A 12,189-nucleotide genomic window follows, 5' to 3' on the forward strand; every position below is an offset into this window, starting at 1 on the left:
CTGAGTTATGTCCTCCGGTCGTGTCCCTCATGAGTAGGGTAAACTCGGGGCAAACCATTCCATCTGTGTGAGTGAGTATCGGCTGCTTTCTCTGTGAGATGGACCTAGAGATCTCCACTCGGCCTCTGTCTCAGGTTATTGCAGGTGGAGTGAGATGGAGCATGCAAAACCTTTCTAAACCATAAGTCATCATTTAAGTATTTGCTGCTGCTGTAGACACTAAAGCACAGGGAGAACAATTTTTTTAACATTTTAATTTTATATTGGAGCATAGCTGGTTCCAGGTGTGCAGCAAAGTAGCTGTTGTAGACATTGAAACACAGGGAGAACCCTATTAAAGGCATGCATACATGGGTGCCTGGCATCATTGCTTAAACGTAGTCTAGGGGTCAGGAAAGAGATGCAAAGCAGAGTCAGATCTGACCTAGATTAGTTAATAAGGCTCAGAATCAGTGAGCTTCTACATAGCTGTCTCTTGTGAACCAGTGAAGCTGCACTGACGGTGGTTCCCTTACAGGTGACAGCAGAGCTCGACGCTTGGAATGAGGATTTGCTTCGGCAGATGAATGACTTCAACACGGAGGATCTAACACTGGCGGAACAGCGGCTGCAGCGCCACACAGAGCGGAAGCTAGCCATGAACAACATGACCTTTGAGGTCATCCAGCAAGGCCAGGATCTGCACCAGTACATCATGGAGGTCCAGGCCTCAGGTAGGAGACCTGTCCTGTGCTTATGTGTCCAGCAGGGAGATGATGAAAACAAGAACATCAATCAGCTTAACTCCAAGGGCCATTTCCACTCCACTCATTCATTCTCTTCCCACAGGTACAAGAAACAGAGAGTTTTGTACCATTTAAAAACAAACAAAAAAAGAAGCTGAAGCATGAGACCTGAAATTGTTTGTCTGAGGTTTCCCAGTTAGCTATCATAAAGACAGGAATAGGACCAGGTTCTTCTGGTGCTGTGGCTGCTGCTGCTAAGTCGCTTCAGTTGCGTCCAACTCTGTGTGACCCCATAGACGGCAGCCCACCAGGCTCCCCCTGTCCCTGGTATTCTCCAGGCAAGAACACTGGAGCGGGTTGCCATTTCCTTCCCCAATGCATCTAAGTGAAAAGTGAAAGTGAAGTTGCTCAGTCATGTCCGACTCTTCACTACCCCATGGACTGCAGCCTACCAGGCTCCTCTGTCCATGGGATTTTCCAGGCAAGAGTACTGGAGTGGGTTGCCATTGCCTTCTCCGTGGTGCTGTGGGGAGAATGGGAAAAACCAATGATGGAAATTAGCACAGATTTACAAACATGGTGCTCTAGAGAAATAAACCAAGGGGGCTCCAAATGCCATCAGCCATCCTTGTGACTTGTATTCAGATGTGTAGATATTGCTGTTCCACCCCTACCCCCTGCACATACTCTCCTGCCCTGTCCTCCACCCTCAGGGCTGACTCCTCATCTCCAGTCCATGCCTCTCAGTGTTACAACTCCTTGCAATCCCATGGACTGTAGCCCACCAGGCTCCTCTCTCCATGGAGTTCTCCAGGCAAGAATACTGGAATGGGTTGTCATGGCCTTCTCCAGGGATCTTCCCAACCCAGGGATTGAACCCAGGTCTCCCACATTGCAGGCAGATTCTTTACCAATTGAGCCACCAGTGAAGCCCTCCGAGAGTCCTCTTTTTTCCTATCACTGGTCTGTGTGTGAGTGTAAAAAGTACAGACAAAATTTATGGCAAGGTCATATAATTTTATAACTTCTCAAAAAATACATGGCTGTTACTCAGACTAGACTTCTTTTTCTATTTAGAATTTATTCGTTGTTTATCCAACAAATGCATGGACTCTTAAGTTTCAGCTGCCACTTAGCAGAACAGCCTTTGAACTCAGAGCTGGAGAGAGCCATAGTGGTTCCCTAGTCCAGAAGGAAGAAGTTATTGGTCTGGGCCTAAAACTAGTGGACTGCCAGAGCCCAGGTCTCCTCACCCCCACCACCCCAGGTCCTCCAGGAAGAGGCAGGCAGGAGCTCAGGCCATCAACTCTCTGAAACACGGTTGGTCCATGTCTCTGTTGATTCAGAATCATGAGATTGTCAGACAGACCTTAGCAATCAAACTTGACTTTAGGGTACTGTGCTTCTTTTAATGACCTGAAAGGGGACATACAAGCATTCAAAGGAACTTCACTCCTAACTGGAGGAGAGACAATCTAGTAAATTCTATTTACTTTGATCAGCATTATCTTCCCTTGAATGTTCATTTGTGTTGTGAACAGGCTGCAGCTGTCTGTGAGACACTGTTTTCAGGGTGCAGATCATGCTCCACACAGCTCCAGGAGGAGCCCTTATTCACTTTGTGGTATATCTGGGGATTATTTTAAAAATGACAATACCCAGATACTCTGATTTAGCACCTCTGAATGGGACTTGGGCCTTGGCAAAACCTTCTCAGATGATGCCACCGTGCGGCCAGGGCTGAGAATCACTGCTTTTTATCGTGAAGGTTAAATCACAGCAGCTGATATCTCTGGTGTACCTTAGGACAGCAACTTCCAATTGTGGTCCCCAGATCAGCAGCATCAGCATTACCTGAGTACTTGTTAGAAATGCAAATTCAGGTGCCCATCCCCAGAACCTGCCACGTCATAATCTCTCAGGCATGAGGCCCAACAGTGATTCTGATGCACTAATCTAAGACTGCTGATCTAGGACCTGCTCTAAGTGTGGGCTCTGGGCCAGCAGCACCAGCATTGCTCAAGAGCTGATTGGAAAGACAGAATCCCAGACTTAGGAATCTGAACCTCATTTTATCTTCAAGTAAATTATGTGCACTTTAAAGTTTGAGAAGCGGTATTCTTGGCCACAGCTGTACCTTTTCAAGGCCTTATTACAGAAGGGGAAAACTGATGGAGAACCTTGTCTGGACTCAAGGTTTCACCCTATAGCTTGTCCTCATGATCCTCGAGATAGCTGGCTATCCAACTAAGATAGGGAAACATGAGAGAATGCAGACACAGTTCCTAGGAAGGAGGCTGTGCAGAGAAATTCTGCAGGTATGCTTATCCGTTCATCCCTCAGTACTGATGTGTCTCGCAGGTGGAGAGCCTCATCTGCCTGAAAACTTGCGGCACTTAGGAGCAAGGTGCTGGTATGATCCTTGGCAAGTGCACCTCTGTCCAAGAGCCAGATATCCTTGGTAACAGAAAGACTGCCAGGAGCTAGCAGTCCCTGTAGACCGACTGTGCTTGGTGGCCACCTTAACCATGAGGGCTGAGTGGGTGAAACACCCCAGGCAGATGAGCTGCCCACCCCCACATATCCTGTTCTAGAAATGAGCTTTGTCAAAAGAGCCTTGATTGGCCTCTTCAGCCCTCTCTGCTGGGACGGCTGTTCCCTGCTCCTCCTTGGCTAGCTGTTCAGCCTGGCATAGCCCACGAGAGCTCCAGTGAAGTAGTTCCAGGGCTCTCAGGGAAGCTTCCTCTGTCTGCTGCCATGTGCCTGTCCTGCAGAGGAGGTGTCTCTCTCATCTCTGGCTTGGAGGGAGGGCAGCATCACACCGGAGCTGGGACTGCGAGTGGAAGTTGAAGGTGGACTGAGAGTGGGCCTTGCCAAGAACCTGGGTGGCTGACGAATGCAGAACTTCAGAGACACAGGACTCAGGGAACAAATAGGTTGGGCACTTGCCTTGTATGTCTAATGAATTATATTTGAACTAGAGGTAAAAAAAAAAAAAAACAAAAAAACAAAAAAAAAACTGCTGTCTCAGAAAAAGAACAATTGGAAAAATGAAGAATTTGGTTACTATGTAGCCTTCCAAGCTGAATTAATTAAGGGCTTATGCTTTGATTTTTATAGGAATAAATGGAAGTAGGGAATTTCCTTACACTAACTTTTAGGTGTGAACTTTGTAACATTCAGCCAGGTTCTACTAAATCCACCTGATTTGCTAAGAGCCCAAACCAAAGCAAAAGCCTCTGCTTAAATCAACATCAGCCTTAAACATAGTTGGCAAAATAGGAACATTTTCTTTACCAGCACATTATTTAGGGTTATCTACTGGGCCTCAACTTAGGAAGTGGCAGGTTTTTCTGGAAAGAGTCATGCTGGGTCAAACACGCTGGCAGAATTTAGAATTCAAGGTCCAGCTGCACCACCAACAAGCAGTCTGACTTTGGAATTCACTATTCTTTCTCTGTAGACCTTAGTTTCTTCTTCTGTCTAGCGTGGAAGGTGGGCCTTCATTCTTAAACTTCCTTTCAGTTCTCACTTGCCATGGTTTAGCCTCACTGACCCCACTGGTTATGCCCCAGCTCGTCTCCCTAATGTTATCTGACCATGCGACTATTACATGTGACCTTAGAAATAAGACAAGAGCTGTGTATCTTGTGCATATGTTCCTTTCATGGTTTAATCAAAGCATCAAGTTCTCTCTTTATGGAAGGTCTTTAAGTGAAAACTCTTTGGAGTGTGTGGCAATGGTGCTTAAAATTTACTGTGCTTGGGAAGAACCCAGCCCCAGCACTTAAATTAATTCTTAAAGTAGGTTGTGAGGATCACTCGTCTCTTTGAACATAGAGGTTAATTGTACAGCCAGGTGAGATTTCTGGGTTGGAATCTGCATCATACCTCCCACTGCATGGGTTCCCTGAGCATGTTATCCAATCTCTCCAAGCCTCACCTTCCTCTAAAAACAGCAATTATAGGAATCCTAACCATATGAAGTCACTGTGAGCATCCAGGGGGGTGAAACATGAGCCTGGTATGAGTTCAGTAAAGCTTGATAACTGTTGTACATTGTACTGATACTGTAGCTCACACTGAATTCTATTGGGGTTATTTGTGTTCTGTAGCTTCTCCAGCAGTGTGAGGGCGGGTCATTTCCTTCCTTCTCTTTACGTTTCCAGCATCCAGCAGAGTGGTTATGTCTCGCTCATAGCAATTTCTCTATATTGACATTTGCTGAATTAATCAAGTGAACATCAGTCTGGGAGAAACCAATATACATAAAAATCAGTTCAGTTCAGTTCAGTCGCTCAGTCGTGTCCGACTCTTTGCGACCCTATGAATCACAGCACAGCAGGCCTCCCTGTCCATCACCAACTCCCGGAGTTCACTTAAATAATGGACCACAAATAATTGTACTTATGTTGTAAAAGGAAAAAAAAGGCCTGTCTTCTTCCAAAATGTAAGCTACTCTGGGGTGAAGGAATGCGGCTCTGAGAGGAAGGGAAGAGAAGCTGATGTAAAATGATGGTTCTCAGCCTGACTACATATTTTGGAATCACCTGAAGAGCTTCTTAAAAATACCAGTGTCTGGATCCTGCTCCTCAGGGATTCTTAGTTAATTGGTCTAGAGTGAGCCCAGATTTTTTAAACTTCCCAGGTGATTCTAATATATAGCCAGGGTTGAAAATACTCATCTAAAAACCTGATTAAAGGACTTTGTAATTTCAGAACTGGGTGTTAATTGAGGTAGTGACACAGAAAGAGGAGTGGGGGGAGGAGAAAAGAAGATGTTCTCTATCTGAGGCAGACACAGATATTTAAAGAACATACAAACAGTTGAAAAACATGTTACAAGTATGGGCAGCATAGCCAGAAATACCTAACTCTACCCTAGACCACAGCCTCCTCTCTCCATGAGGAAATTAAAGTGATACTCTCAATCTGGCAGCAAAGGAAAACAAAATAACATTTTATTACTAACTGTGGGCTTGAACCCTAAGTAATTGCTATGCTGAACGGTCTGGTAACTCAGTGTACCCTGAGGAATGTCTCTGTCCCTGGATCGCTGACCATTGTTTCATCTTATCCAGTGGATCCCAATCTTCATTGCACGTTGGAATCACCCTGAGAACTTTAAGGTGGGAATTCCTGTTGCCTGGTTCCTACCCATAGAGATTTTGCTGTTATTGGTCTGGGCTGTGGCCAGGACATGGTGACTTTTAAAGTTCTCCAGATGAATCTTATGTGAGCCAAAGTTGAGAGCCTAGTCTAGTAGCATCCAAATCATCATTTCTATACTTTGAACAAGCTCATAAACATCTGATGGTAAGATTTTCTATTTACATTTTATATAAGTCATTCAATAGTCCCATCAGTAATCAACACAGAATATAATTTCCCCCAAGGGAAAGGAAAATGTGGGGATATGGGTGTTTTTGAGCCTACTAAATGCCAGGCCCTGTATCTACCTTATCTCTCTTAGTCCTCATAACAATCCCGAGGACTCAATGTTCAGATTCCCATCTTACACAGGCTCAGAGGGGATTTGGAACCCAGAGCCTCACTGTTAATAGGTTGCAGAGCCTGCATTCCAACCTAACTCTGTCCCCAGAGCTCTCAGGTTACCCGAGTTCTTCCTAAAGAGGCCCCTGTGTTCATTAAACAGGTATTTTGGGAGTATTATGTGTCAAGCACTGTGCTAGGTCCTAAAGAAGCTGAGATACATGAAATAGAAATGGCCCTGGCCCCAGGGAACCTACATTACTGTGAGGACACAGACAAGTTAGTAAGGAACTGACCTCAATGGAAGTGTTCTGACACAAGGATATTTGCAGGACATTGTGGAGGTATATCAGAAAGAAATTTCAATACAGCTTTCTCTAGAGAGGCTGACAAACTATTTCAGTATGAATATATTTCATTACTTGATGGAAAAGACAAACATCTTATTGCATCTCTGGAGAGCCCCTAAGGAAGACAATTAGGCCTCAGATTAGATTGAAAGGAGTAATGTCAATACACGAAAATACTCTTTGCTATTGATTGATGCTGCTTACCAGTTGATGGGTATTAGCTGAGACTCATGTCAGTGTGCTTGTGGGCACCAGGAAAGAGGCATGAGTTTCTGTTCTTCTAGGTATTGCTGGAGTAACTCTGCATGTTCCTCCCATTCACTTCATTCATGTGATGAGTTGTTGAGTGTAGAAATGCAATAGGCATTGTCTTCACCCATTTTATTTCCTGTTCATCTCATTAAAAAAAAATCAAGTGAAATTAATGAAAATGAAGGACTGGAGTCTCAGGGCAGGCAGGTTCTAGATGGTGTTCTAAGCAGGTGGCTGGCCCCTTTGATGAGGTACGAGGCTTAGATAGCCCATTTGCATGTGATGTGGCAGATGTGAGCCATGGGCTTCCCATAGAAAGACACTTAGCCCAAGCCCAGCATACTAAACACCAGAGATGCATGCAGAATGAAAATGAAATGGAAAAACATCTGCATTGTGGCTGGAAGCAAGGATCTACTTCTGCAGGTGAATCTTATATTACATTTTTAGGAAGTAAACATGGAAGTCAAGGGTCATCCCATGATGCCTAGCAATGCAAAGGTAGAAATTTTCCTTTTATCTTTTTTTATTTCAGTCAAAGTGATGCTCTACCACATCCTCTTGGTAATTGAAAATAGTAAGTGGAGGGAGTTGACTGCCAAAAGAACAAGCCATTCCCTTCTCTGTCTCCCACAGATACAGATTTTCAGGACCTGGGACTTAGAATTATGAAACCAACAGAAAAAATAAACATGGAAAGATACTGAAATTACTACATGTAACACCAGAAAAAAATCTCCCACTCTCCCATATTGTCTTATATAAAACACTATTTTTGGCTCTAGAACTGAATTTCCCTTCACATGTATAGACTTTCCTTATACATTCCCACTGCATCAGGCCACTGTGTTGGTGGTGGCGATGATGAATTTCTGATGTTGTCAGTCAGAGTGAGGGGGGAGTCTCAAAAGGGCGATTTTTTTATGTGGCTGTACACTGAGATTTTGGGGCTTCTCTGAGTGTGATCTCCATGGAAGTAACTATACTTTGGCACCCTGAACTTCATGGTAGTTGGGATTCTGTTTGTCAGTATCAGGACCACAACTGCACCAGGTCATAGATTCCAGGATATGGGCTCAGGGAAAGGATCTGGACAAAATTAAGAATCTGAATCAGTTCTAATGAGATGGATAAAACTGGAACCTACTATACAGAGTGAAGTAAGCCAGAAAGAAAAACACCAATACAGTATACTAACACATATATATGGAATTTAGAAAGATGGTAACAATAACCCTGTGTATGAGACAGCAAAAGAGACACCGATGTATAGATCAGTCTTATAGACTCTGTGGGAGAGGGAGAGGGTGGGGAGATTTGGGAGAATAGCATTGAAACATGTATAATATCATGTATGAAACGAGTCGCCAGTCCAGGTTCGATGCACGGTACTGGATGCTTGGGGCTGGTGCACTGGGACGACCCAGAGGGAGGGTAGGGGAGGGAGGAGGGAGGAGGGTTCAGGATGGGGAACGCGGGTATACCTGTGGCGGATTCATTTCAATATTTGGCAAAACTAATACAATATTGTAAAGTTTAAAAATAAAATAAAAGTTAAAAAAAAAAAAAAAAGAATCTGAGGAGCCAGGTGGAGTCAGGGATCAGAAGGAGGCAAGCAATCCAGAGTTAGGATTTTCCCAAAGCCAAGGACCTGAGCAGGGCTGAATCAGAAATAGCTGGACAGTAAGAATCAAGAAATATTTCAACTTGCATGAAGATAGGAGCCAAGAAGACATGAATGTCAGAAGATAGAAAGTTGAAAGCTTGAGTCAGGAACCAGGAAAGCCGTGGGACTGAGGAGCAAAGCATGTTTATTGTTATCATATGTTAGATACTTATATATATATTATATATTATCTCATTGAATCCTCCCAACCAGCTCCTGAGATAGGTGGCTATGTAAAATCCCATTGTACATATAAGGAAAGTGAAGTCTCTGAAAGCTTAGGTAACTTGCCAAGATCAGGATTCTGATCTGGGACAGGCTTCACACATTCCGTGTGCTCTATCACAGCAAGTAAGGAATCACAGTCAAGTCACTAGAGGGCAGAAGGACCTTGATAACTAGGCAGAGCCTTTGCTCCATCTTAGAGTTCCTTAGTGACCCTTGCTGAAGCAGAAATCTGTTGGAGAAAGGCTACTTTAGGCCTGTTGGTGATAATGTGTGAATAGGAGCTCTGGTTTGGAGAAGAGAGAAAGTGTGTGTGTGTGTATGTGTGTGCGTGTGCGCGCATGTGCGCACACGCATGCATGTGTGCTGGGAGAGGTACTCCAAAAAAATAAGACAGGGAGGTGAGGGGTTTTACACAAGGAGTGGAGCCACAGCTTCTGCCTGGTGAGTGTTGATTCGTCTCCCCTCAAAGTCAGGTGACTGGCAGTTTATTAATAAACTTTGGGAGCCCTTGTTGGTGACTGGTGGGGCTTACTAATGCTTTGAATCAGTAGAAGGATGAGCAAACTCTCCTGTGGGCACAATTTTAGTGTGATGATTTTTCTAAACGGATAAATACTCAGTGTGTGCTAAGTCGCTTCGGTCGTGTCTGACTCTTTACGACCCCATAGACTGTAGCCCATCAGGCTCCTTTTTCCATGGGATTCTCCAGGCAAGAATACTGGAGTGGATTGCCATTTCCTTCTCCAGGAGATCTTCCCCACCCAGGGATTGAACCCATGTCTCTTGTACTGGCAAGTGGATTCTTTACTGCTGAACCACCTGAGAAGGCCAAGTACTCAGTACCCCTGTGATATTGCTGGGGTATGGTTATCAGGCGTGTTTGCCTGTATTTGATAAACAATAGAGCTAGCAGGTATTTCTAAGAGTGCTTTTTTAGGGAACCTAAGTAGTTGACTAATAAAATTACCACTGGCCAACTATTCTCTTCAGAATGCATTTAGCTTCTAATCATGAATTGCATCTGACCAGCTGAAAGAGAGTGTGCCTTTGGCAGAAGTTCCTGAGACAGCGTCTTTTGGGCTTTGTTTTGTATTTCCCAATGTAATCCAAAGGCTTGGTTGTGAACATTCTGGGTGTTGGCAAACCACCCAGTAAGGACTGCTGTATGTGGTCTTGTCTGGGGATGGACTCCAGTAAGCCACCTCTTTGACTCCAGTTGGTAAGGAGCTGATCATCTGTTAAAGAGTTGTTCCCTGGCAAAGGATCAGTTAATCCAATAGAGATGGTATGCTTTGAGCATCTCAAAGGCCCATATGGTGATTTATCCCTTTTCACAGAGTGATATGCAGAGGTTGGGAGGGTACTGGTGTCGTCTTTCTGAATTCCAGCTTTCATATGCATGCTGAAGGAAATGTAGTCTTTACTGTACTACCTGGTTTTTAATTGTTTACATTTTGTTTTAATCAGGGATTGAGTTAATCTGTGAAAAAGACATTGATCTGGCAGCCCAGGTACAAGAGCTATTAGAGTTTCTCCATGAGAAACAGCATGAGTTGGAGCTCAACGCAGAGCAGACCCACAAGCGACTTGAGCAGTGCCTCCAACTGCGGCACCTCCAGGCCGAGGTCAAACAGGTGAGCCTGGCCCTCCACCTTCAGCCTGGGCTTTCCAGTGGCTGAGTCTGGTCTGGGCCTGCTCCTGGTATTGGGTAAGGCATACAGAGCCTCAGGTGTGACCAGAACTTAGGAATAGGTAAGTTAAGGAATGGTTGTATTAGCTTCTGAAAGCTAGTCTGCCGTCTATTGACTCTAACAAATAGATCTAATGGTCCAGTGGCTCAGACTTACAAACCCATGATTTCTCCGGCATATAACAATCTAAGGAGAACATCTTCTCAGGGCTTTTCCAAGTTGTCCTCAGTCACTGAATCCATTCTCTTCCTTTCTGTCCTCAATCCTGCATAGAGTTCATGGGAAAGGCAAAGCCTTTATCAATAGACATATTCAGGCTTTAGAGCCAGACTGATTAATTTGGGGGCACCTATGTGTCTAGTAAGGACCTAACATATTCTTGATAATAAGTGGTAGCCATCATTCACTTCCCATTATTCTTTTCCGTATGTTTGTGGTTTTTATAAGAAAATGTTCTCGCCACGTTAAAGCCAACTTTAAAGAGTTCTTACCTGTATGAGACATGATACTATCTATTGTTCTAAAGGATATTCCTGTACCATTCCTAGGGATTTATAGGAACATACACACAATGACCAATGATACATTTTAAAAATACTATATATTTATATTATAAACAGACTAAATGGGAATTTTCAGCATAATGATTGGTGACTTCCTATTTAGACAAAGTGGGACTGAAGAAATCCGAATATAATTATAGTTCCACTTATTGAGTGTCATAGACCTTTTATACCTATCTCTTGATCAGTCCTCACAACCATTCTCTGAAACAAACATTACTCTCCTTTCAGAGGAAGTCACTGAAGCTTAGCAAGGTCACCAGACAAAGGTCACACTGAAGAAAGAACTCGCCATCACCTTCCCCATGTCCAGGAGGACTTCCTGGCAGGCTAGACCCCACAGCACTTCACTGTTTGCTTCTTTTGCTCCAGACTCTCCCAATCAACCCGTTCCCCCTGCTTCCTCTAGGCAGAGCCCCGCCCAAAATATCATGTTCAGTAACCACTAGAACTTTTAGATTTAAGTCTATCAATTTAGCACAGGGAACAAAAATATATTTTATAATTATTTCTTGGTCCCTTTTATTCAGGGTAGTCCTTGTTAATGCCTGTGCTTATATAGTTATTATATAGTATTTATTATAATGTGCAAAATTACCTTCTCTGCTCCCCTTCTTTTCCAATCAGTGCTGAGTTCTCACATTCTGTGCTAAAGATTCATCTTTAGCACCAGTGACATCACTGAGCCCTAAGCAAAGCCAGGTCACAGCACTGCCATCCAGGTTTTTTTCAGTTTAATTATCCTGGGGTCACACCTAATTGTCTGGAGAGACATGTTACTCGTGATGACATGGTAGAAATCCTAGCAGGCCCAGAATAGGGATGAGTATTCAAATTCTGAATCTTTTTTGGCAGCAATGATAGTAATTTCTTTCTTATGAGAAGTACTTTGAGAAGTACTTTCTCATTTGTGATCTCAATTTAGGAGAAAAAGTCCATGAGAGAGAGTGGTGTACATTTACTTTACAAATGAGGAACTGAGGTACTATAAGATGAGTGTTCCCAGGGCCTTGTGGCTGCTTAGCTGAAACTTGAGCCCAGGCCTCCTAAATCCAGACCTGGGACTTCTCCTCTGCTCTTTGTTCATGGTCATCTCAATAAACTGGATAACAGGAAAATTATTCCTAATTGAATTTTTGAGATGGAAGTACCAGACCACCTTACCTGTCTCCTGAAAAACCTGCATGCAGGTCAATAAGCAACAGATAGAACCAGACATGG

General features: G+C 43.8%; 1 protein-coding gene across 23 annotated transcripts in view; it reads left to right on the forward strand.

Annotated features, from left to right (window-relative positions):
• The window catches only part of KALRN (kalirin RhoGEF kinase), a 692,612-nt gene that overhangs the window by 396,744 nt on the left and 283,679 nt on the right, over nucleotides 1–12,189 (forward strand). For all 23 annotated transcript variants that reach the window (XM_027536336.1, XM_027536351.1, XM_027536368.1 and 20 more), the window contains exons 14-15: nucleotides 518–713; nucleotides 10,182–10,348. In XM_027536336.1, coding sequence (XP_027392137.1) covers nucleotides 518–713; nucleotides 10,182–10,348 — 363 coding nt within the window. The remainder of the gene's footprint in view (nucleotides 1–517; nucleotides 714–10,181; nucleotides 10,349–12,189) is intronic.

The sequence above is a fragment of the Bos indicus x Bos taurus genome, chromosome 1 (assembly GCF_003369695.1).
Source record: "Bos indicus x Bos taurus breed Angus x Brahman F1 hybrid chromosome 1, Bos_hybrid_MaternalHap_v2.0, whole genome shotgun sequence".
Classification (NCBI taxonomy): Eukaryota; Metazoa; Chordata; class Mammalia; order Artiodactyla; family Bovidae; genus Bos; species Bos indicus x Bos taurus.